At 44.9% G+C, this 27,201-nt stretch overlaps 1 protein-coding gene across 1 annotated transcript in view; it reads right to left on the bottom strand.

The window, feature by feature from the left end:
* SUGP1 (SURP and G-patch domain containing 1) overlaps positions 1-27,177 on the bottom strand; it is a 31,834-nt gene extending 4,657 nt beyond the window's left edge. Inside the window, exons 1-8 of the mRNA XM_055343785.1 lie at positions 27,140-27,177; positions 25,080-25,254; positions 21,049-21,149; positions 19,081-19,281; positions 16,882-17,005; positions 16,454-16,554; positions 15,400-15,523; positions 5,909-6,264 (exon numbers count right to left, since the gene is read on the bottom strand). Coding sequence (XP_055199760.1) covers positions 5,909-6,264; positions 15,400-15,523; positions 16,454-16,554; positions 16,882-17,005; positions 19,081-19,281; positions 21,049-21,149; positions 25,080-25,254; positions 27,140-27,173 — 1,216 coding nt within the window. The 5' untranslated portion in view covers positions 27,174-27,177. The remainder of the gene's footprint in view (positions 1-5,908; positions 6,265-15,399; positions 15,524-16,453; positions 16,555-16,881; positions 17,006-19,080; positions 19,282-21,048; positions 21,150-25,079; positions 25,255-27,139) is intronic.
* Positions 27,178-27,201: the final 24 nt, after the last annotated feature.

The raw sequence follows: 27,201 nt of genomic DNA, 5'->3' as shown, positions 1-27,201 counted from the left end.
TTTAGAGCCTATGCCTGTACACTAGACCACAGGGGAGGCTTCCTCACCAGCTAGGAGCTGGGGCCAGGCCTCAGAGACAGCAGTTCAGAATCATGACATGGACGCATCAGAGCAGCACGCAAGGCTGAGCACCCTCCATTACAGCAGGCACCAGAGTTCAGCACTTGGTGGCAATCTGACATGAAGCACCCTCAACCCTGGGGAGACATGCTACCTAGAACCCCAGGGTGTAGGAGAATCTTCACTAGCTTACTCCTTGGATTGAAAGACCACCTTCAGAGCTGGACAGGCAAGGCCAATGGGCAAGACTGATGGGCAAGGCTGACAGGCCAGCCATGTGACTTGGGTGAGCTGCCTTCCCTCTCGGCCCATCCTTGCAAAACAAATGTAGTGTCAGCACCAGGGCACCTATGACTCCTCTTTGCTTGTCTGTCCAGGGGTGAGGGAGGCTGAGAGGGTTCAGAATGCAGCGCAGGCTGAGTGGAGGACAGTAAGCTAGATGCCCGCAGATAGTCTCTCTCTGTCACCTGTTCTCACCTGCAGAATGGGTTGACAATAGACTCCCTAACCTGGTGGGTTTGTGGTAGAAAAGGAGAAATGAGACCATACATTGGCCATCTCTGAAATTGTCAAGTAGGTAGATACTGGAGTGGACTGTGCAAAACTGACTGTGGCAATCATGATACTTATCATCATGTATTTCCTGAGCTTTCTATGACAAGAATGGATCCAAGCACTTTAAAGCTTAAAGGAGATAACAGGATCCATGTAGATGCTATCTACAAGAGACTCGCTTTAGATACAAAGTCACAAATAAGTTGAAAGTGAAAGGACAGAAAAATGTACTCCATTCAAACAGTAACCAAGAGGGGGCTGGGATGGTCATACAAGCGTCAGACAAAATAGACTTCCAGTCAAAAAAGATTACAAGAGACAAAGAAGGAATTTCTATATTGACAAAAAACTTGAATTAGAAAGAAAATAAAACAAACATATACCAAAAATGGACAAAACTGAAGGGAAAAATAAACAGTTCTACGATACTAATTAGAGCCTTCAATACCCCATTTTTAATAAGGGACAGGATATCTAGATAGAAAATCAGTAAGGATGGAGTGCCTGGGTGGCTCAGTGGGTTAAGCATCTGCCTTCTGCCTAGGTCATGATCCTAGGGCCCTGGGATCCAACCCTGTGTCAGGCTCCCTACTCAGCGAGGAGTCTGCTTCTCCCTCTCCTTTTGTCCCTCCCCCCTCTACTCATGTCTCTTGCTTTCTCTCTCTCAAATAAATAAAATCTTTAAAAAAAAGTCAATAAGGATATAGAAGATTAAACACCATAACTAATGAGACCTAACAGATGTATATAGAACATGCAACCCAACAATGGCAGAATATAGTCTTCTCAAGTGCACAGGGAACATTCTCCAGGACAGATTACATGTTAGGCTACAAAATGAGTTTCAATAATTTTTTTTAAGATTTTATTTATTTGAGAGAGAGCGCATGAGCAGGGAAGAGGAGAGGGAGGGGGAGAGAGGGAGAAGCAGACTGCTCAATGAACAGGGAGCCTGATGCAGGACTCAATCCCAGGGCCCTGAGCTGAAGGCAGATGCCCAACTGACTGAGCCACCCAGGTGCCCCAAGTTTTAATAGATTTTAAAAGACTGAAATCATAATCTTTTCTGATCACAATGGAATGAAACTAGAAATAATTAACAGGAGGAAAACTGAAAAGCTCACAAATATGTGGAAATTAAACAGCACACTCTTAAACAATCAATAGATTAAAAAGGAAATCACCAAGAGAGATTAGAAAATATTTAAGAGGTGAATGAACACGAAAGCAGAAGACACCAAAACTTACAGGATGGAGCAAAAGCAGTGCTACAAGAGAAATATATACCTATAATCACACACATTAAGAAAGAATTATCTCCAATCAATAACCCAACTATACACCTTAAAGAACTGAAAAAGAAAACTAATTCCAGAGCTAGCAGAGGGAAGGAAATAAAGATTTGGGAAGTGGAGAATAGAAATATAATAGAGAAAATCCACAAAACCAAAACTTGGTTTTTTTGAAAAGATAACAAAATTGACATACCTTTTGGCAGATTTCCTAAGGAAAAAAAAAAGACTCACTAAAATCAGAAATGAAAGAGAATATTACTAATGAAATTATAGAAGTAAAAAGGGATCATAAAAGATACTTTGAATACCTGTTTAAGCCAACAAGTTGGATAATCTAGATGAAGTGAACCAATTCCTAGAAACACATAAGCTATCGATGCTAACTCAAGAACAAAGAGAAATTCTCAATAGACTTCTAGCAAGTAAAGAGATTATTGAATCAGTAATCAAAAATCTCCCAACACAGAAAAGTCCAAAACCAGATGGCATTACTGGTGAATTCTACCAACCAATCATTCATTCATTCATTTATTTATTTTTAAAGATTTTGTTTATTTATTCATGAGAGACACAGAAAGAGAGGCAGAGACACAGGCAGAGGGAGGAGAAACAGGCTCCATGCAAGGAGCCTGATGTGGGACTTGATCCCAGGAATCCTGGGTCACACCCTGAGCCAAAGGCAGACGCTCAACCACTGAGCCACCCAGGCATCCCTACCAACCATTTAAAAGAACAATTAATGCTAATAATTGTTCCAAAAAATTGAAGGGAATATTTCCTAACTCATTCCATAACACTAGTATTACCCTGATACCAAAAGCAGACAAAGACACCACAAGAAAACTACAGACCAACATTCCTTATGAATATAGATGCCAACAAACTGAATACAGTAGCATGTTAAAAGGATTATTCACCAGGACCAAGTGAGATTTATCCGAGAAATGCAAGGGTTGTTTAAATAGAGTTCTGGTACCAATTCCAGTGTGTGTGTGTGTGTGTGTGTGTGTGTGTGTGTGTTGGGGGGATGCAGCGGAAGGTCCCCCACACCAACTAGCAATTTTCAGACACCTGCTGAGTATCCAATAGTTCAACTCAGTTCTGACACTATCCACCAGGAGGTAGTAGCATCAGATTCCATGGGTTAAGGTATCAGTCTTATAAGACTGCTCCCTTCCCCAGCCAACTTCAGCTGCCAACTGCAAGCCAAAATCATCACCTATGCTTCTGACTGGCTATAGGTCAGAGGTTCCAATGATCCCCTCCTGGGTTCAATTAATTTGAGACTGGCTCACAGAACTCAGAAAAACATTTTACTTACCAGATTACTGCTTTACTTATAAAAGGATGTAAGTTAGGAAAGCCAGATGGAAAAGATGCCCTGGGAAGGTATGGGGAAAGTGCCCAGAGTTTCTATGCTCTCTGAGCATGCCACTCTCCCTGAACCTCCACACCATCACCAAATTGGAAGCTCTCTGAGGCCTGTCTCTTTGGGTATTTATGGAGGGTTCAGTGCATAGGAATGATTGGTGAAATCACTAGCCACCGTTGACTGATTCAACCTCCAGCCCCTCTCCCTTCCCTGGAAATTAAAGTATGGGAAAGTTCCAACCTTCTATTCATGGTTGGTTCCCCTGGCAACCAGCCCCCATTCTCAGGTGCTTTCCAAAAGTCACCTCAGTAACATAAACCCAGTTGTGGTGGAAAGGGGCTTATTATAAAATAACAAGACCCCAATTTCACCTTTATGGCTCTGAAGCATTTTCATGAACTGAGGACGGAGACCAAATAATACAATAAAAGATGCTCCCATTGCTCTTATCACTCAGGAAATTCCAAGGGTTTTAGGAGGAACTGTGAGCCAGGAACTGTGAACAAAGACCAAATACATATGAGAAATATTACTTTGGTCATCTGAATGGCCAAATATGTATTTCTTATAAACCACAATATCACATGGGTCAATATAAGAAAATTAACCAATGTAATACACCACATTAATAGACTGAAGGAAAAAACCCATCTAATCATTTCAACTGATACGGAAAAAGCATGTGACAAAATCCAATACCCTTCAATGATAAAAGTATTCAATAAACTAAGAACAGAAAGGAACTTCCTCAACATAATAAAGGCCATATATAAAAACACACACCTAACATCATATCCAATAGTGAAAGACTGAAAACATTCCACCTAAGATCAGAACTAGGGAAGGATGCCCATTTTCCCCACCTCTATTCAACTTAGTACTAGAAGTGCTAACTAGAGCAACTAGGTAAGAAAAAGAAATGAGGCATCCCACTTGGAAAGCAAGAAATAAAATTATCTCTATTTGCAGATGACATGATCATAATTATACATATAGGAAAGCCTAAAGAATCCATCAAAAGATTGTCAGAGCTAATAAGTGAATTCAGCAAATTTGGAGGATCCAACATCAACACACAAAAATCAGTTGTATTTCTATATATTACCAACAATCCTAAATGAAAATTTAAAAATGTATTGCTGTTTACAATAGCATCAAAAAAAAAAATCACTTAGGAGCAAATTTAACCAAGTAAGAACACATACAATAAAAACTATAAATCATGTTGAAAGAAATTAAAGAAGACCTAAATAAACGGAAAGATATCCTGTGTTCACAGTCTGGAAGACTGGTTATTGTTGTAAGGAAGATTTAAATATTGTTATCAAGTCCATAAGGCCCAAAGTGATCTACAGACTCAATGCAATCCCTATCAAAATCCCAACAGTGTTTTTGCAGAAATGGAGAAGCCCACCTGAAAATGCAAGACCCTCAATAGCCAAGCTTGAAAAAGAAGAACAAAGTTCGAAGACTCACACTCCCAATTTCAAAACTTACTACAAAGTTACAGTAATCAAATAGTTGGTACTGACCTAAAGACAGACACTGTTACCAGTGTAACAGAATAGAGAGCCGGGAAATAAACCCTTATATCTAAGGATAATTGAGTTTAGACAAGGCTGTCAAGACCATTCAATGGGGAAAGAAAAGTCTCTTCAACAAAAAGAATCCAGGAAAACCAATCTCCACATGCAAGAGAATAAAGTTGGATCCTTACTTATATCATATATAAAAATTGCCTCAAAATAGATCAAAGTCCCAAAACTATAAAAAACTTAGAACACAGGGGCAAATCTTCATGACCTTGAATTTAACTATGGTTTCATAAATGAAACCAAAAGCACAGGCAACAAAAACAAATTGAACTTTGATGAAATTTAAAACTTCTGTGCATCAAAGGACACTATCAAGAGAGTAAAAAGACAATCCATAGAATGAGAAGATATATTTGCAAACTATGTATCTGAATAGGGGGTTAATATCCAGAATATTTAAAGAACTCCTACAACTCAACAACAAAGACAATTGTCTTAAGCTATCGCTAATTTAAAAGTGAGCAAAGAACGAAAACAGAAATTTTTCCATATAAGCTATACAAATGACCAATTAGCACATGAAAAGATGCTCAACACCATCGCACATTAGGAAAGTGCAACTCAAAACTACAACATGACTTCACTTCATAACTGCTGGGATGGTTATCATAAAAAGGTAGGGATGTGGAGAAATGGGAACCCTTGTGCACCGCTGGTGGGACTATCAAATGGTGCAGGTGCTGTAGAAGAGTTTGGCAGTTCCTCAAAAGTTAAACAGAATTATCGCAAGACCCAGTGATTCCGCTTCTAGGTATAGACCTAAGAGAATCAAAATCAAGGATTCAAATAGTACTTGCAGACCAATGTTCACAGCAGCATTATTTACAGTTGCCAAAAGGTGGAAACAATCCACATGTCCATCAACCGATGAATGGATAAAGTGTAGTCCATCCATAAAATAGAATATTATTCAGCCATAAGAAGGAATGAAATTCTGACACATGCTATAGCACAGGTGAACCTTGGAAACATTATCTCAGTGAAAGAAGCCAGATTGTCCTGACAGAGGTGGGGGAAGGGGTTCAGCCCACCTGACAGAGGTGAGGGAGAGGCGTCTACATCCCTCTGTACCAGCTCGGCGGGTGGGAGTTCCACCTTGTCCTCTTCAGGCCCCCACCGGCTCTTTCGCTTCTTTTTCACAGTGGCTGTGGTGGCTGGCTTCCCAGGGATGGTTGGAGCTGGAGTGACTGCAGGCGAGGGGGCAGATGAGGCAGGGCAGGCAGCAGCTGGGGGCAAGGACCCCGATGGGGTCTCAGGAGGGGATTTGCGTTTCAGGCTGAGGTCAGCTGCCATGAGAGTGCCTGTGGGGCCAGCCTTAGCTTTCCGGAACTCCTCCAGCTTCTGGCGGTAGTATTTGTACCCTTGGCTGTTGGGTTCGTATAGAAAGCTGCAAAGGAGAGGGGGAGGGGCGCACATCGTCAGCTGGGCCCAAGCCCCCTGCCTGATTCTGGGCAGGAGCAGCTTGGGCCTTGTGCACATGTGCCCAGGTTAGCCAGGGTCATATAAGGGTTGAGATCTCCATCACAACATCCTGCATTTCCAGGCTTCAGTAGCTGCTGGCTCTGACGGCCCAAACTTGAGGAACAGTGTAACATGCTCACAGCTTGTTACCATGCCATTCCTGTGAGCCACTGGCCATTCCAAGTCCCTATACCATCTCTATCAGGCACTTCTTCAAAGGAAAAGTGGTGGCTCTGTCAGACCTTCCCCAGGCTCTGCAGGGCTTCTTCCCCTGTTGCTCTAGATGAGCACACCAGTGCCTTCAAATCAAGAAATCCTGAGTTGGGAGAGACATTTAGTGCCACAAAGGGCAGGATTTGCCTTAAACCTGACAGCTTGGCACATCTATGCTTCTCTCTGATGTACCCTTGAGAAGCATAAATAGCAAATGAAGCCAAAACAGAAACAATGAACACTGGAATGGACAGGGACTAGACTCCAACTGGGCAAAAGCCCCCAATTCATTGGAAGTCCAGGGTCCCCTTGGTGTCCACTTACCAATCCTACTCCCAAGTCTGAAGCAGGTGGCGCTGGCTTCAGAGCTGGCAGAAACTATGGCTCCCTCTGCACCTGCCTAGAACCTCTCAGATTATGCATGTCTTGAACTGACAGTACCACCTCTGGGGTCCACACCAGAGGGAAGAGGCACAGCTCAGCTCCATGAAGCAAAACTTGTGTACAGCATGGGCTATACAGCTCTTGACAAGAAGGGGCTAGACCTGCATTCATGAACTTGGAGGTTCCAGTCACAGTGTAATGCTCTGCTATAAAAGCAGTGTCCTTGAGGTGCCTCGGTGGCTCAGTCAGTTGGGTGACTGCCTTCGGCTCAGGTCATGATCCCAGGGTTCTGGGATTCCAGCCCCATGTTGGGTGTCCTGCTTAGCGGGGAGACTTTTTCTCCCTCTGCCTCTCTTCCCACTTGTGCTCATTCTCTCTCTCACTCTCAAATGAATAAGTAAAATCTTAAAAAAAAAAAAAAAAAAAAAGCAATGTGCAGGCTCAAGGATGTGGTAAATTCTTTTCATACAAGAAAGATAGCAGAAAGAAACCCCAGCTCTACTAACGTTGGTACCTAAGGTGGGATAGAAAGACAAGGAGACGATGGCATCTCTATACTCCTTCATACTTCTTTGCCCTAGAGATAGACAACGTGAACAGTTCTACTTCTATTAAAGAAATTAAGTGGGACGCCTGGCTAGCTAAATCAGTAGAGCATGTGACTCTTGATCTTGGGGTAGTGAGTTTGAGCCCCACGTTGGGTGTAGAAATTACTTAAAAATAATATCAAAAAAAAAAAAAAGAAAGAAATTAAGTAAGTAATAACCATTCAAAAACAGAAAGCAGGGCAGCCCCGGTGGCACAGCAGTTTAGCGCCGCCTGCAGCCCGGGGTTTGATCCTGGGGACCCTGGATCGAGTCCCACGTCAGGCTCCCTGCATGGAGCCTGCTTCTCCCTCTGCCTGTGCCTCTGCCCGCCCCCTCTCTCTCTGTGTGTCTCTATGAATAAATAAATAAAATCTTAAAAAAAAAAAAAAAAAAAAACAGAAAGGAGTAGGCCTACAGGAGTTCACTGGTGAATTCTACCAAACATTTAAGGAAGAAATGGTATCAACTCTCTACAATCAATCCCTTTCACAGGATAGAAGAAAAAATACTTCTAGCTTATCCAATTACCCTAATACCAAAACCAAATATATCACAAAAAAAACTACAGACCAATATCTCTTACAAACATAGATGTAAAAATTCTTAACCAAATATTAGCAAACCGAATCCACAAATGTGTAAGAATTATTGGGGGATAGAGGGACAGACAAAATACGTGAAGTTTAAGAGGTACAAACTTCCAGTCATAAGTCATGGAGATGAAAAATACTGCATAGGAAATACGGTCAAAAATAACTTTGTGTGGTAACATGTGGGAACTTCTGTGAGCATTTTGTGATTTTTGTAATTGTTTTTTTTTTTTTTTAAGATTTTATTTATTTATTCATGAGAGACACAGAGAGAGACAGAGAGAGAGGCAGAGACACAGGCAGAGGGAGAAGCAGGCTCCATGCAGGGAGCCTGATGTGGAACTCCATCCCGGGTCTCCGGGATCACGCCCTGGGCTGAAGGCGGCGCTAAACCGCTGAGCCACTCGGGCTGCCTGATGTAATTGTTAAATCACTTTGTTGTACATCTGAAACTCTATGTTATGTATCAACTATACTTCAATTAAAAAAAAATTTTTTTAAAGATTTATTTATGATAGACATAGAGAGAGAGAGGCAGAGACACAGGAGGAGGGAGAAGCAGGCTCCATGTCAGGAGCCCGACATGGGACTCAATCCCGGGACTCCAGGATCGTGCCCTGGGCCAAAGGCAGGCGCTAAACCGCTGAGCCACCCAGGGATCCCTAAAATTTTTTTAAATTATAAAAAATTACACACAGTGGAGTTTATTCCAGGTATGCAAAGCTGATTTAACATTAAAAAAAAAAGTAATCCATCACATCAAGCTAAAAAAAGATCATGCAATCATACTGATAGCTGCAGAAAAAGCCTTTGACAAAACCCAACACCCATTCATGATAAAAACACTCAGTAAACTAGATAACATAAGAAAACTTTCTCAACCTGATAAAGAGTATCTAACAAAAAACCCTACAGCTAACATCATACTAATAGTGAGAAACTAGAAGTTTTCCCACTAAGAATGGAAACAAAGTCAGAATATCCCACCCCACCAATAAGTTTTAACACTAGTACATGTACTAGAAGTCTTAGCTAATGCAATAAGAAAAGGAAAGAGCAAGCACACTGACTGAGGAAGAAATAAAACTTTGTTCACAAATAACATGATCATCCATGCAGAAAAAAATTGATTAAAAAACTCCTGGAACTGGGGGATCCCTGGGGATCCAGCAGTTTGGCATCTGCCTTTGGCCCAGGGCATGATCCTGGAATCCCGGGATCAGGTCCCACATTGGGCTCCCGTCATGGAGCCTGCTTCTCCCACTGCCTGTGTCTCTTCCTCTTTCTCACTCTCTGTGTCTCTCATGAATAAATAAAATCTTAAAAAAAGAAAAACTCCTGGAACTAATAACTATAACAAGGCTGCAGGATACAATGTTAATACACAAAAGTCAACTGCTTTCCCATATACATACAATAAATAAGTGGATTTGAAATTAAAAACATAATACCATTTACCTTAGTACACACAAAAAATGAAGTGTTTAGGTATAAGTCTATAAAATACGAACAAATTCTATGAGGAAAACTATACAACTCTGATGAATGCATTCAAAGAACTAAATAGGGAATCCCTGGGTAGCTCGGCAATTTAGCGCCTGCTTCTCCCTCTGCCTGTGTCTCTGCCTCTCTCTCTCTTTCATGAATAAATAAATAAAATCTTAAAAAAAAAAAAACCCAAAAACAAGGAACTAAATAACTGGAAAGATATTCCTTTTTTAAATTTTTTTTTTTTTTTATTTACGATAGTCACAGAGAGAGAGAGAGGCAGAGACACAGGCAGATGGAGAAGCAGGCTCCATGCACCGGGAGCCCGACGTGGGATTCGATCCCGGGTCTCCAGGATTGTGCCCTGGGCCAAAGGCAGGCGCTAAACCGCTGCGCCACCCAGGGATCCCTGGAAAGATATTCCTTAATCATAGATAGGAAAACTCAATATTGTCAAGATGTTGTTTTTTCCTTTTTTAAAAAAAGATTTTATTTATTTGAGAGAGAGAAATAGTGACAGAGATAATGAGAGCATGAGTAGGGAGGAGAGGGAGGAGCAGGCTCCATGCTAAGCAGGGAGCCCGACATGGGGTTTGATCCCAGCATCCTGGGACCATGACCTGAGCCAAAAGTAGGTGCTCAACTAACTGAGCCACCCAGGCGCCCGGATGTTGCTTCTTTCCAACTTGATTTATAGATTCATTGCCATCTGAATCAAAATCCCAACAAACTCTTTTGTGGATATTGACAAATTGATTCTAAAACTTACATAGGAACAAAAGACCCAGAATAGCCAAAACAATATTGAACGAGAACAATTTTAGAAGACGGACATGACTAGATTTCAAGGCTTACTGTAAGCTACAGTATCAAGGCAGGGTAGTTTAGTGAAAGAATAGAGAAACAGATCAATAGAACAAAGGGCCCAGAAATAAACCCATATAAACATGGTCAACTGATCTTTGACAAAGAAGCAAAGGCAGTCCAATGGAGCAGATTCTTTTCAACAAATAATACAAGGGGAATTGGATATCCCCCCCCCACACACACACAAAGGATCTAGACACAGACCTCACACCCTTTACAAAAATTAACTAATAATGGATCATAGACTTACACGTAAAACGTTAAGACCATAAAACTCCAAGAAGATAACACAGAAGAAAACCAGATGACCTCATAAATGGTGATGACTTTTTAGATACATTCAAGGCACAATCATGAAAAAAATTGATAAGCTTCACTTCATTAAAATTTAAAACTCACGGGGGCAGCCCGGGTGGCTCAGTGGTTTAGCACCGCCTTCAGTACAGGGCCTGATCCTGGAGACCCGGGATCGAGTCCCACGTCAGGCTTCCTGCATGGAACCTGCTTCTCCTTCTGCCTGTGTCTCTGCCTCTCTCTCTGTGTGACTCTCATGCATAAATAAATAAAATCTTTACAAAAAATAAAATAATAAAATAAAACTCTGGGATGCCTGGGTGGCTCAGCAGTTGAGCGTCTGCCTTCGGCTCAGGGCGTGATCCTGAAGTCCTGGCATCAAGTCCCACATCAGGCTCCTTGTGTGGAGCCTGCTTCTCCCTTTGCCTGTGTCTCTGCCTCTCTCTGTCTCTCATGAATAAATAAATAAAATCTTTAAAAAAATTTTTTTAAACTTCTGCTCTGCAAAAGACACTATCAAGAGAAGACACACCACTGACTGACAGGTAATATTTGCAAAAGACACATTTAGTAAAGCACTATGATCCAAAATATACAAAGAACTCTTAAAACTCAACAATAAGAAAAAAGACCAATTAAAAAATGAGCTGATGATTTTAACATAGACCTCACCAAAGAAGATACACAGATGGCAAATAAGCATATGAGAAAATGTTCCACATCGTATGTCATCAAGAAAATGCAAATTAAAACACCAAGATACCACTACACATGTATTAGAATGGCCAAAATCCAGAACATTGAGAACATCAAATGTTGGCGAGCATGTGGAGCAACAGGAACTCTCACTCACTGCAGAGGGAAAAGCAAATGACACAGCCACTTTGGAAGACAGTTTGGCAGTTTCTTACAAAACTAAACATACCATGCAATCCAGCAATCATGTTTCTTGGTATTTACCCAAGAGTTGAAAACTTATGTCCACACAAAAACCTGCACACAGATGTTTATAGCAGTTTCCTTCACAAATGCCAAAATTTGGAAGCAACCAAGATGTCCTACTGTAGCTAAATGGATAAACAAACTGTGGTACATCGAGACAATGGAATATTATTCAGTGCTAAAAAGAAATGAACTGTCAAGCCATATAAAGATACAGAAGAATCAGTCTTAAATGCATATTACCAAGCAAAAAAAGCCAATCTGAAAAGACTACATACTACACGGCTCTAATTATATAACATTTTGGAAAAGGCAAACTGTGGAATCAGGAAAAAAAAAAATCAGTGGTTGCCAGTAGTGAGGAAGAAGGAAAGAATATGTGGAATATGGGTGATTTTAGGGCAAGGAGAATACTCTGTATAATGCCATAATGATGGATACATGTCATTGTACATTTGTTCAAACTCACAGAATATACAACACCAAGAGCAAATCCCAGAGTAAACTATGGACTTTGGGTGATTATGACATATTAATGTAGGTTCATCAGTTGTACTAGTCTTGTGGGGAATGTTAATAATAGGGGAGGCTGTACAAGTGTAGAGGCAGGGAAGAGTATATGAGAAATCTCTGTATAAATTCCCTTCAATTTTGCTGTGAACCTACAAGTGCCCTAAAAAAATGACACCTTAAAAAAAGTTAAGAGACAAAAGAAAAAAACATTTTCAAAGATGGAAGAGAACAGTTGGCTGGATTTGGAAAAAAGATGCTTAGTAACCAGAAAGAGACTAATATGGATTTAAGAAGAGCCAAGTTGAGGGACCTGCCCGCTGAGGTAGGTGGGCAGCTCCTGATAGGGAGGTTTTCTCTAGGCTCACAGACCCTAGCCTTGTCTTTGTTGCTGGTTTGCACTGGGTCTCCTCCAAGTTGCCTTAAGAGGCAGCATCCAAGAGCTCCCCATGGGTCTGTGATGGTGGAGGGATTAACAGCTGCCATCACACATGGGCTCTGGGCAAGAGTGCAATGGATTCTTTTTTTTTTTTAATTTTTTATTTATTTATGATAGTCACACAGAGAAAGAGAGAGAGGCAGAGACACAGGCAGAGAGAGAAGCAGGCTCCATGCACCGGGAGCCCGACGTGGGACTCGATCTCGGGTCTCCAGGATCGCGACCCGGGCCAAAGGCAGGCGCCAAACCGCTGTGCCACCCAGGGATCCCCCGAGTGCAAAGGATTCTATAGCAAAGACACCCTTGGGTAGGAGTGATCCTGTCCCAGGTTAACCAAAGTTGACACTGTGGTGTCTTTTATTCCAGTCTTTTTTTTCAACATAGATTTATCCGAACAAAGTTCTGATTCCATTTTCTGTATTTTTATTTAAAAGATTTTTTAACTTGACAACATAAGGCTTTCCTGTTAGAATGGCATGGAGTGTGGTGATGAAGACACCTCCTCCCACCGGTCTTCAAGCCTCAGTTTCCTCCCCCTTAAGAGGCCAGCAACAGGTCTTTGAAATGAACATGGCTCACCCAGGTGACTAACAGGTTAGAGTGGCTTGTTGTAGATGCTGTGCTTGCTGCTACAACCTTCATCTAAATGCCTTCTGATGGCCACGATTCCACTGAGGAGATGCAGTTATTAAGAATTTAGTCCACTGAGGCTGGACATTCAATTTGTGACTCATTTTTCAAGACTACAGATGACTGTATTTAACATTATTTCTGGGGATGGCATCTCAGAAGTGGGATGATTGGTCAAAGAACGGGTGTTTCCAGTTTCTTTATAGATAAGCCATTGTTACAGATTGTCTCCTGAAACACAGAGCTGCTGGGGTGTGCCTGGCCCACATGAAGAATCAGGAGGCAGGGAGGGCCAAGAGAGGCAAATACCTGAGCTGCTCCTGTTACATTTGGTGGTGAAAAAGGTGGCCTCACACCTGACTCTATGTGGAGATTAAACTAACCTTTGGCCATTTTCCCACCAAGCACCCCAGGCTCTGCCCTTGCCCTGGCACCCCTTCCTACTTCCCTCTGGCCTCCATCACAGTAGCACCCAATGAGCTGGGCGTCCAATGAAGCCCCACAGAGGAACCAGAGCTGCCTGTGCTGAGCACATCTCTTAGTTCTGACCCCAGGGGAAAGGTTTGGCCAGAGCTGCTGGGCCCTGGACCTCTCTGACCAAGGAAAGCAGTCTGGGCTCACAACTCTAACAGAAATCCACAACCTTGCTCACTTTACCTGCCACAGATTTTTTACAGTCAGCTCTACTTATGATGAGTGAAGCTAAACTAAGTGTCCTTAAATAAACTTATTTAGGTAAATTGGTTTAAAAAAAAAAGTGTGGTGACTTAAAGTAGACTATTAAGTCAACTCTGGTTTGGGCGGTGCGGAGTGGTGGCTGATATCACAACCATGTGGTATCTTAGGGGATGTCTAGGCCAGGCAGACCGCTCTCTTGAACTCCAGACCCAAACACTCCATGGCCCCCACAAGGGCTCCTGGCTGCCCAGGCCGCACATGCACGGATCCCTGAACACCCCAGTAGCCCTCTTCCTGTCCTTGTCCACTGAGTCACTGAGCCTTGGCCCTCCCTCCCCTAGTTCCCATGGATCTATCAGCATCCCCCTCTCTAGTTGTTTCTCCTCTGCCTATCTGCCTTGACCTGGTGTGTCTGACCACAGGCACAACTGTGGCCAGTGACCTTGGAAGCAGAGCTTACCCCATCACTCTATGCAGACCCTCTCTTTTTTTTTTTATTTTTTTATTTTTTATTTTTTTTATTTAGTTATGATAGTCACAGAGAGAGAGAGAGAGGCAGAGACACAGGCAGAGGGAAAAGCAGGCTCCATGCACCGGAAGACCGACGTGGGATTCGATCCCAGGTCTCTAGGATCGCGCCCTGGGCCAAAGGCAGGCACCAAACCGCTGCGCCACCGAGGGATCCCCCAGACCCTCTCTAAAGGCTCTCCATGAACACCCACCCTCAGGGACCTGGCCCTGCCCTGGCTCCAAGGCCGAGGGACACTGCACATTGATGCTCACCCTACACTCTAGTCACATTGGCATGGCACTTGATCTCTGCTGTTTCACTCTTGCTTCCTTTGTCCTGAGTCTCCAGTAGTATCTAGAGTCACTGAATCAACTAGCCGAGATTGTTGCTCCTGGACTTTTTGGTTTTTTTTTTTTTTTGGACTTTTTGTTATACATGTCCTATCTCCCTACTTTCTGAGTCAGAACTTGTGTATTTGTGGCCATAACAGTTTCAAAGGTACATCACCCCTACACTGAATTTGGCATCCACTTCCCACTTTCCTGCCACTCCCTCATTGGAAAGCTCTGACCCTACAAATGCACAAAGTGAACAACAGTTCTGTGAGTTTCTGCCCAAGAGCCTGGCTCTCCTAGCCTAGGGCTGTCATCGCTGTTACAAAGGGAATCTGAGGAGTCCAGGAGACTTTCTCTGTGAGGCATGTCGAAAACAAAAGACCCCAAGGGCCCTTGTGCCTGCCTCAGAGATAATTTGGGCTCTGACAAGTAGTGGTCCATGGGATGGCCAACCTGGGCTTAGGGATCAGAGCTCCTAGGCCCAACCGTGCCACCTTCTAACTGTGGGATGTTGAGCCTACTGGGAGTGGGGAATGGTGGTGCTGTGATCAGGGTGTGTGAGGGGTCATTTCTCTGTTTAGTTCCTCTCTTACCTGAATGCCTGGTTCTCGCGGTTGTTCTGGAGAGCAATGGTTTCCACTTCTGGACCCCCGTCTGCTATGAACCTGGCTAACTTTTCTGCAAGGTTCTTGGCCTCTTCATCCTCTGGGGGTGAAACTTTAAGCAGGCTGTCAGTACTGAGCTCAACTCACCACACCCAACAGCCTAATTTCTGCTAAGAACCCCATGGGCAACAAGAGGGGTTTATTTTAGGAACAATGCAAAGAAAAACAGGCAAATGGGAATCAGATTACTGCACTGGGATCAAATACCAAAATTAATATTACAATATATCTTGAGCCCCTGCCCCCACCCTGCACCTTGCCCCTGCCCACTCCCATAGATCATAGAACAGAATATAAGAGGTCTGGATTCAGGCCAGAGGAGAGATGGGAACCCCACCTCAGTCTTTCTGCCAGGGATTGCCTATCCAGGTCACACAGGGAAGTGGGCCTGGCCCTCTTCTCCTGGGGAGAAGGTGAGGGCACAGGGTGGCAAGAGATAGACAAAACATACCAACCTCTGTGGCCTGTGTTTGGCCTAAACAATGATGCCCCTGCCACCCACCATAATCTGGCTGGGATTTTACTTCATGATGGCTGGAGACCAGCTAGCACCTCCCCCTCCCCTGATACTCATCCCACGAGGAGCTCACCAGCTAATCCCTTCTGTCCTCTACTCCCCTCCCCAAGTGTCAGGCACATTTGTTTCTAGGTCCTCAGTGCCAGATAGGCAGCAGGAGTTCATTAATACTTACTTAAATGACCAAGAACCAATAGGCAACCACTCTATCCCTCTGCCCCCTATACATGCACAGAGCTGAGCTCTTGAACTTAACAATGACCTTGACCTTGACCCTCACATTCTTCCTCACCTCAGACCACTCATGAGGAGGGCAACCAGTGTGACCCCAGTTGCCTAAGACAGCACAGACCTGGGCCACAGGCACCACCCCATGTATCACAGCCTCCCAGAACCCCGTCTCCACATGAAGTGTGGGTTGTCCACATACCTCCCAAGAACCTCCCACCCCCTCCACCCACTTACCTTTCTGAGAGGATCCCTGCAACTTCTGTGCTTCCTTTCTTATCTCAGCCACCTTCTTTCTATAGTAGAGGAATTCTCTGCTATTCTTATCATGCAAAAACCTGGAGAGTTTCACAAAACAGAGAGGAAGGTGAACAGTGGGGATGGGCTAACCCAAGTAGCTTCTGAAGAACGTTGTACAAAAGCAAGCTGATGAACAGACACCTCGATGAGGCCCAAGACTAAGTCTCTGCACCATACCGGAGCCCCTGTGACCTCTGGTGTGAAGTTCGAAAGCACTTGGAAACTCGGAACAGTGCCTGGCCCGCGCGAGCAAGCACCCAGCCCCGACCAGCCTCAGTAACCAGTAAGGTTTTACAAGAATGCACATACTACTGTGTAACAAGAACATTAAGTAGTGGTGGCCTTCCCCTCCCAGAAATACTTACGAAAATGCCGGGTTATCCTTGTAGTTCTCCATAGCTACTTTTTCTAACTCGGGGCCTCCTTCTGCCACAAAGCGGGCCAATTTCTCTATCACTTTCCGAGTCTCGGCTCCCTCTGGGGGTGAAACTTTAAGGAGGCTGTCAGTACTGGGGTTCAACTCACACACCCCACAGTCAACAGGCACACTCTTTCTATGGACCACAACGACAGAGGGGTGGGGGAGAAGAGGGTGAAATGCGGGAGGTTGTCAGCTGTCCTGGGTCCAAGCACAAAGCACTGTGACGATAGGGGAGGCAGTCTAAACAGTCTTTGTGAGATGCACTGTGTGGGAGAGAAGTTTGTGATCCCCTAAGAGACCAAGTTGATCCCCAGGCGGGGAGGAAGATGTCAGAAAACAGCCAGTTTCCTCCTTTTTAATGAAATGCTTAATTCTTTTATTTACCGGGGTTCAGTTTAATAAACTGATTTCCTGTCACCCTTCAGAGATGACAAATTCCTTTTTAAAGCATCATTACAAACTCTGATTTGAACACAATGAGTTTCAATCCATTTTAAATGTATCAGATAGGTTTTGATCCATTGCAATTTATGTCATCACAGAAGTTCAATTGTCCCCTCTGTGGCTGGTAGAGCTTCTTCAAGCTGGCTCCTGAGGCCTGTATGCCTGATCCCAGGAGTCTCTGGCAGCCTCCTCATTATCTGCTGGGACAGGATGCTTCAGGATCATCTCCTACACTTCCTGACCAAACCTAGAACCAACCATTTCTCCAAGAAGTCTCGGTTTCCATGAGGGAGAAAGTGTGTTTTCAGACCACCATCTGGGTGCCGGGGTACTCACTGCAGCAGACTTAATCATTACCTCAAGCCTTTACGGTGATAAGAACTATAAAAATATTCTTCTTGTATTTGTATTGGCCTCCCCTTTGATCTGCATGGAACTTGCTTTTGTATTTTATTGCTGGCCTATTCCTGAGGCATCTGCCAGCCAATGTACAGCTCACGTCCCTTTCATGAGCAATCTAGGGAGAAATTTCTCCCTGCCACCACCTAGAAATGTTCACTGCTCTCAGCAACAGGGCTAGACACTAAACCTGCAGGCAAACTTATTCCCCTTGGTTATATGGCTGCCAGGAAGCTGGGGGATGGGAAGTCAGGAACCTGTGGCCTGAGGAGGACCCTCAAGAGGTGGCAGGGACTTTCTGTACCCACCTTTCCCCCTAGCCTTACACTCTTCCTGAGTGCCTGGCAATGACCCTGACCTGGTTGTCATTTACAGGTGCTTTTCTGAAGCCACATCAATAGCAGGGTACAACAGGCCTCAATGACCTTGAGACATTCGCTTCCCCCTTGTAAAGCATCACTTCCCAGTAGAGTACTGTCAGAACCGCCAGAATGCCTCAGGAAACAGCACCTTCTCTGGATCCATTGTTGGCCACTGATCTGCTCAGATGCATGGCCACAAGCCAGCACCCTCATTGAGAGTAGTAAGTCTGAAGGCTGTCAGAGCAGGACTATATGGTTACTTCAACCTGTCCTCACCATCAAGGTGATAGGACTGTGTCAGCCAGTCTGGGGCCGAGGTGGCCTAGGCCTCCACATGGTTCAGGAGGCACTGAGGCCTTGTTCTGAAGGTGGATGGAGTGAGACACAGTAGGAGTGCTGCCACCACCACCTTCCACCCTCCTACACTATAGGGCCTGGCTTTCCAAGAAAAATGACCATCCTTCCCCTGGACAGGACAGCATGCCCTCCAACCTGTAGGCCTGTACGTCTGGCCCAAACCAGTGGGGACAGTAAGTCACAATGGGAAGACGTGCTTCTGGTTCTCAGAGTGTTCAGAAAGTATGCACCCAGACAGGGGAGCCATGGAAGCTCTTCCTCTCATGTTGGGACAAGGAAAGACATAAGTGAATGCTTCTCTGAGAATGCCCCTGCCCTGGCTGGAGACCAGACCATAAGGGTGGAGGATGGTTCCCACGGTTCCCAGGATGAAGTCCATAGCCCCTCCATACTTCCCTTTCACTGATCCCCATACCCTTTCTTCACTCCTCCGCCCCCCCCCAGTGGGTCCCACACTGGCTCAGCCTGGAGGGTTGGTGGCCGCCTACCATGAGCCACACTTTCCCCACTGACCATGGGTCCCACCCATGTAGGGCCGGAGGGGAGATGGTCAAAGCAAGGTGGCAGCTCCCGCACCCTACCTTTGATCTCCAGCCACTGCTCATAGTCTTCCTCCTCATCCTCATCAGGAGACTGGAAGACACTTGGGCGGCTGGCCACAGGCAGCTGCTTGGCATGCACATAGTTCTTCACCTGGCCTGGTGGGCTGCTGATGAGAGGGGGCCTCTTCCCGGTGCGAGGGAGTACTCGAGTGGGAGCACTGGGTGTGCTGGGTGGGGCATCTTGGGATGGAAGGAGAGACACCCATGCTCAAGGTCTGTGATGCACATTTCCCCATCTTCTCACCTAACACATATGCCATGAGAGTACTAGCTGAGTCCCTGGCTTCTAGCATGGTGACTGGCAGGGGGTGGGAACTCAGGATGCCATGCTCATTTTACAGAAGAGGAGACTAAGGCTCAGAGAAGAACAACTTGTCATAGTCACCCAGATTGGACAAGAAAGGCTCGGCTTTGCAGGCAGCAGCTCCCTAACACCTGCGCCCAAAGCCCAGGGATGTGCTAGCTCTTCTGGATAAGGCCCAAATCCCCACACCTGGCTTACAACCATTCCCTCTGTCAGTGGCAAGCTAGAGACAGCCTACTGGGGCTTTTCCAACATAGCTCCTGGCCTGAGATCCTGCAGTAAAGGGCTGATACAGTCCTTCCTCCCTCTCTGTGGGTGACTTTGGTCTTAGGTTAACTTTCTTAGCTGTTTTCTAGAAAAACTGACAAAGACTGAAGGTCAGTTGTTCTGCCAGCAACTTTCTTACATTAAAAGTAAGCTGATTGAGGGGCACCTGAATGGTTCAGTCAGTTAATCTGATTCTTGATATCAGCTAGGTCATGATCTCACAGTCTTGAGATCCATTGCTACTACATGCTCCCCACTCAGTGGGGAGTCTGCTTAAGAGTCAATCTTCCTCTGGGACGCTTGGATGGCTCAGTGGTTGAGCATGTGGCTTCAACTCAATTCCAGGTCCGGGGATTGAGTCCCACATTGGACTCCCTCTGTCTATGTCTCTGCTTCTCTCTCTCTTATGAATAAATAAAATCTTAAAAAAAAAAAAAAGATTCTATCTTCCTCTGCCCTTCTTTCCACTCCTACATATACATGCTCTAAAATAAAGAGAAATCTTTTTTTTTTAAATTAAGCAAACAGGTAAACTGCAACAACCATAGATTTGTGTGGGTTCCCTGTAGTGAGGGATTCTCGCACCCTGCATGTTCCATGAGGCTCCTGTGGGCCAGGTGGCCCTCCTATCTATGGATGGGGTCCCATCCCTCAAACCTAGCTGCTGCTCTAACCCACGCTGTGGTCCCACATCCCTGGTGTTGGTTTCTAACCCTTGAGGGAACTTCCCTAGAATAATCTGAAACTGGCCCCCATAGCTCAGAGAGCACTCCAGGTTGGTAAGTAGCAGTTGTAACAAACAAAAGGAACTTATATACGAGCCTTGTTTTGGGCAGTAGCAAAATGAATGGATCCCCGTGCCTACCCACCAAATCGTAAAAATGAATGGAGATCTTAAGTGGGTTCGGTCACATATACGCACAGATATTCTTAATACCACATCATTATCTCAAGGCTATGTGCCTGAAGTAGCTTCTGGGAGAGGGAAAGACAAGGGGAAGCCCGCATTTCAAGTACAGGGGAAGCGGTCAGAGGCCTCTGAGTGCCAGCCAGGGTCCAGCTCACTAGTCAACTAGCAGGGACATCTTTTCGATGACATTCCCCAACATCCAGGGCATGTTCAGTCATGCCCCTACCTCCCTGGATTGAAACCTAGCTTATTTGGCTCTGCTCCTATCAGGTAAGCACCTTGAATGTGCTACTCCTAGCACTTACTCTAAGGACGAACAGAATTCATCCCAATGAATGTGGGGTGATAGGAATGAATCTGAGGCAGGACCTGCTATTTCTGTGATGCCCAGGGACCTCCAAAGGTGAGAGCCAGCCCAGGTGAGCCTCAGCAGAGGGAAACTCAGAAAGCAGGTAACAGCACTCACCTGTACTGGTTTGTGCCTTCTGTAACTTCAGAAACTGCTGCAAGAAGCTGCCATCATTAGCAAACTTGTTGGAAACGGAAGAGTTGTGTGCATTCGCAATTCTAGACCCAAGACAGAGGACAGAGGGTGAGCCATAAGAGGAGGGGCAGCGGTCTGCCTTGCCCATCTCAGACCCACCCACATCTACCCCAGCATTCTCCCTTAGTGGAACCCAAAACCCTCCCCTAAAGATGTCTAGGGACTACTGAGCACACAGGGCAGCCTTCGTATTAAGATGGAATAATTTTGCTCTAATCAAAGCAATACTGTCTACATTGATGTTATTGTTACCTGCATATCAACCTTTCGGGTTCAAACAGTATCTGCCTTTCTCTCTCTCTCTCTCTCTCTCTCTCTCTGTGTCTCTCATGAATAAATAAATATAATCTTAAAAAAAATCTGTTGTACTGATCTAAAAATGGAAACGTCAACAAAGAGCACTAGTCTTATAAGATAAACACAGGACTTCCATAGGGCAAATGGAGCAGCCCTGTAGTTAAAATTTTAGAGATAAAGTAATAAAGTACAACACTAAATGAAAAACAAAGCAGGATATAAAACAAGAACTACAGGGGTGGTTAAGTGTCCAACTCTTGATTTCTACTCAGGTTATGATCTCAAGATTGTGAGATTGAGCCCCGCTTGGGGCTGTGCAATGAGTGTGGAGCCCGCTTGAATTCTTGCTCTCTACCCTCCCTTAATCTTCCCCTCAAAGAAAACCAACTACATTATGACCCTATTTATGTCAAAACATATCTGAATTAAACTGTTAGAAAAAACCATCAAAATCCAACCAGCACTGTCTCTGGGTTGCAAGGTTATAACTGATTTTCTTTTTTTTAAAGATTTTATTTATTTATTCATGAGAGAGAGAGAAAGAGAGGCAGAGATATAGAGGGAGAAGCAGGCCCCACACAGGGGGCCCAACATGGGACTCGATCCCGGATCTTGAGGATCAGGCACTGGGCGGAAGGCAGAGCTAAATCACTGAGCCACCCGGGCTGCCCTGATTTTAGTTTTGCCTTGTTTTCCTCTCCTTTATTTTCCATGAAGTCTACCATATACATGTAAAGTTGTGTTTTTTTTTTTTAAGATTTATTTTTTAGAGAGAGAGAAGGAGAACATTTTCATGTATGAACACAGCAGAAAGGGGCAGAGGGAGCAGGAGAAAGTGTCTCACAACCTGAGATCATGACCTGAGCCAAAACCAAGAGTCGGACGCTCAACTGACTATACCACCCAGGTGCCCCTATAAAATATTTTTTTAATACCGAAGAGAAGGTTCTGATAACCAGCCTTTGCATTAAGTAAGTGTAGACCCTGGCGACCCTGGCCTTGTCCTCAAGTATCTCCCTCGAGAGGAGCAGAAAGAAGGTGAGGATAACAAAAGACAAGAAAATGCTTCAGGGCAGCAGCAAGATAGCAAATGAATCCCACTTGAAAACCATCCATTAATAGACAGTAAAGGATATTATGCAGCCATTAAAAATGGCTTGATGAATACATAAACAAAATAGGGTCCATCCACACAATAGAATATTATTTCGCCATAAAAAGGAATGAAATAAAAAAAAAAAGGAATGAAATCCTGGCACTTGCTAAAAAGTGAACAACCTTCAAAGCATTATGTCAAGGAAAAGAAGCCAAATACAAAAGGCTGAATGTTACATGAAATATCTAGGATAGGTTAGTCCACAAAGACAGTAAATTAGGGGCAGCCAGGGGCTGGGGAAGGAGGAAATAGGGAGTGAATGCAAATGGTACTGGGTTTCCTTTTGGGATGATACAAATGTTCTAGAACTAGATAGTGGTGACGGTTGCATGAATATACCAAGTGGCTGCTGTGAATATACCAAAAAAAAAACAAAACACAAAATTATACAGTTTAAAAGATTAATTTTGTGGCATAATAATTACATCTAAATAAGAATAAAACTTAAAATCTATGATGGATCTAAAGAGTTCTAATGCAGGAACTGGAGGGTATTATGCTGAGTGAAATAAGTCAATCAGAGAAGGACAAACATTATATGGTCTCATTCATTTGGGGAATATAAAATAGTGAAAGGGAATAAAGGAGAAAGGAGAAAAAATGAGTGGGAAATATCAGAAAGGGAGACAGAACATGAGAGACTCCTAACTGGGAAACGAACAAGGGGTTGTAGAAAGGGAGGTGGGTGGGGGTGACTGGGTGACGGGCACTGAGGGGAGGCACTTGATGGGATGAGCACTGGGTGTTATTCTATATGTCGGCAAATTGAACACCAATAAAAAAATAACTTAAAAAATTAAAAAAAATAATAAAATATATATATACTAAAAAAAAAAGTTCTAATGCAGGAAAAAGCTTTTCTTTTAAAAAGTTGAGGGAGGGATCCCTGGGTGGCGCAGTGGTTTGGCGCCTGACTTTGGCCCAGGGTGCGATCCTGGAGACCTGGGATCGAGTCCCACGTCGGGCTCCTGGTGCATGGAGCCTGCTTCTCCCTCTGCCTGTGTCTCTGCCTCTCTCTCTCTCTCTCTCTCTCTGTGTGACTATCATAAATAAATAAAAATTAAAAAAAAAAAAGTTGAGGGGGACATAGCACATGAAATTTATCACAACTTTGTGAAACAAAGCAAAGACATGCAAAGGGAATATAATAAAACAGTTATCTTGAGGCAATCTGAATGTTCATTTATTCAGTGAGAAATTCTAACACTGTTGTTCTAGGCTTTTACTGTTAAGAAAATAACCTTATTTTTGGGCAGCCCGGATGGCTTAGCAGTTTAGCACCGCCTTCAGCCCAGGGTGTGATCCTGGAGACTCGGGATCGAGTACCATGTCAGGCTCCTTGCATGGAGCCTGCTTCTCCCTCTGCCTCTATCTCTGCCCCCCCCCTTCTCTTTCTCTCTCTCTCTCCCTCTGCCTATATCTCTGCCTCTCTCTCTCTCATGAATAAATAAATAAAATCTTAAAAAAGAAAAAAAAAGAAAAGAACCTTATTTTCAAAGCTACCTGTATTATGCACCCACTCACCTGATGCTCCCTTTCAGCTGCTTCCAAGAGATATACTTGGAAGCAAATCTACAGATCTCTCCCATTTTGTGCAAGGCTTTCCATAACCCTCAGGTGACAGCCCACGAGCACAGTGACTGACAGATCACTCCATATATAGTCCCCACATTCATGAGTGCCTCGGAGATCCCAGGCTCCGGGTTCCCATAAAAATAAGCCCTAAGTCCTGCCCTCAATGAGATGCCACAGGTTCTTAGAAAAGGTGGGAGCTGGGACAGCTTTATAGAGGGTTTAACATATTTCATGCTTTAGACCCCAGAGGAAGGGGCCCGCCTCTGTCAATCTCCAGCCTGAAATTCTTTGATCTTGTCATCCTAATCAGACCACCCCTGCTCAAAATTCTTGGGTGCCCTGAGCATTTCTCAGGACAGGCAGGAGGAAATCATGCCTGATCTACCTCCTGCTTGGCTTTGAAACAACACCTTTGATCCAACCAGCTTGAGCCACCTGACACACAAGGGCTCTCTTTCCTTCCTGCCTTCTGCTAGATAGGACTTTCCCTGGTTCCTCAATGGGCTGGCTCTAAAAACGTAGAGCCTCTGCTAGGTCCCCACACTGGCTGCTGCACTAAGGGACATACTGCCTCATGTTACCCACTGGCAGCTCTGGGGGTAGAACTGACACCCCCTTTGTTAGTAGACTGTAAGCCCCGTAAGGGTGGAGATGGGAGTCCGGATATTTGTTCTGAACTACGTTTCTGGCCCCTAGCCCACAGGTGGTCAGCAGTAAATAACTCGTGAGTACAGGAAGGCCTTCCTCTGAGCTCCCACAAGCCCCTCATTTGTGTTACCCCTGAGCCTCCTGAAAGAGAGCATCTGTGTCATTCCCTGCTTCATCAGGTTGTGGCCAGGCGCAAGAATACCCTGATTGCTCTTGAACACAAAACCCTCTGCCAGTGACCCTCTAAGACTGAATCCAGCTGCAGGGGGGCACTTACTCGCCAGGATGTGGGGGCTGAGGGCTGATGACCACCTGATTCTGCTTGGCTTTCTGCTCCATTTTGGCTTCAATTTCACGTTTCTTCTGAGCAATGAGCTCTTCCTGGTGAAGGATGTTCATGTTCATTTTTCCAGACTTGGGAGGAGCAACCCCAAACCACCGGTTAGCCTTTCCTAAGGAGAAAAAAAAAAAAGCATTATCAGAAATCATCTTTACTCCACAAACATGCCCAGCAGCCGTTACAGGAGCAGCCCAGTTGCTGCTGCCTGCATCAACTGACATTCAAACATCTATTCCTTCATTTGTTCTGTGAACATTTACGTAGCTATGTACTAGGCGCTCTGCTCAACCAGAGAAGGGCTCTCTGCCCATGTGGGTCTCACCTTGGGCTAAGAAAGCAATAGACTTACACCCAAAAAGTAGCTACAAAATTGTAGTAAGAGCTCTTTGCTAGAAATCAAAAAAAGGGGTTAGAAGAATAAGAGAAGCACATTATACAGCTAGGGCAGCGAGAAAATAAATGTTAGAAGAGAAGACATTTAAACTGAAACCAGAAAGATAAAGGGCCAGCCTCCTGAAAAGCCACATGGGGAGCTATCTGGGCAGAATAAGGAGCAGTCACAAAAACCTAAGGCAAAAAGAAGCCTGATATACAAGGACCAGCAAGGACCCAGTGTGGCCAGAGTGGACTGTTCCAAGAATGGAGGTACAGGTTTAAGATAGGAGTCTGGGTTTTACTTTAAGGGCTCTAGGGGGGATCCCTGGGTGGCACAGCGGTTTGGCGCCTGCCTTTGGCCCAGGGCGCGATTCTGGAGACCCCGGATCGAATCCCACGTCGGGCTCCCGGTGCATGGAGCCTGCTTCTCCCCCTGCCTATGTCTCTGCCTCTTTCTCTCTCTCTGTGTGACTATCATAAAATAAATAAAAATTTAAAAAAAATTAAGGGCTCTAGGGAGTAGAGTAGTATTAACCTGACAAACAGTATTTTTAAGATCATTCTGACTACTATTTGGAGAGTGCATGGCAGCAGCAAGGAGACCAATGAGAAGGCTTGCTGGCTCCAAGTAAAAGATGATGGTGTCTTCGGGTGAGGGTGTTAAGTGCAGAGATGGAGAAGAGATCTCAGAGGCTCCCCATGGGAATCAGAATAAAATCCAAATTCTGTAAGTTGATTTTCAGGGAAAGGACTTGCCTTTCTTATTTCCACTTCATTCTTGACATTCTCAGAATGACAAGCCCATCGCACCACAAAGACTTGCACTTGCTATCACCCCTCTGAGTGGAAAGCTGCCCTCCAGGCCTTCCCATAGATGGCATCTCCGCATCTCAAATGTGTTCTGCTCAAAAAGGGCTTCCTTGGCCACCCAGTATCAGCAGCCTCCACTCCCATGCTCTCACATCATTATACCTGTGTCTCTGCAAATATCTCTTCTTGATGCATTGTTTGACGCCCCAGTAGAAAGTAACCTTCAGGTAGTCAGGACCCTTTTGGGTTACCACTGCATCCCCAGCGCCCAGCATAGTGCTTGGCACACAGTATTTGCTGAATGGGTGAATGTATCCTAGGCTGGGGTGAGGGGGAGCTAGGGTTGGGAGAGAGGGAAAGGCAAGGCTTGAGGTAAAAAGGGGGGGGGGGAGGCTCGAAATACCGAAAAAAAAGTCCTAGACCAGTTAGAAAAAGCAGCTTTTTCAGAAAGCTGACACAGGCCAGACAGCAGCTGCTACGAACAGGGGGGAGCTGGACGGTCCAAGGTTGCTGCTGTTTCAGGGAGCAGAGCTCTGAGCAGTCCTGAAGGCGATTATTTCGGAAAGGGAGAGCAGGGCCGACCCAGTGACGGCCTCTACGGAATGCCGGGCGCCCTGAGCAAACCAGGCGGTGGGGGCAGCAACTGAGTCTGGGGTCTCGGGAGACGGGGAAGATGCAGAAGCCGCCGTTTTGGAACGCCCTAGGGGCTGAGGCGAGGGGCCGGTGGGTCGAGCCTGACCCGAGAGAACGAAACGGCGATGTTTAGCGCGGCGGACCCAGACGGGCGCTTGAGGGTAGGCGGGGGCTGTTACCTGCAACATCCCGGTTGTCCATCTTGAGACTCATCCAATCCCACAATGCTCCCGTGCCACTT

This window comes from Nyctereutes procyonoides, unplaced genomic scaffold, assembly GCF_905146905.1.
Source record: "Nyctereutes procyonoides isolate TBG_1078 unplaced genomic scaffold, NYPRO_anot_genome, whole genome shotgun sequence".
NCBI lineage: Eukaryota > Metazoa > Chordata > Mammalia > Carnivora > Canidae > Nyctereutes > Nyctereutes procyonoides.
Note: the sequence above shows the minus strand (reverse complement) of the source record. Positions and strands in the feature narration are given on the sequence as shown.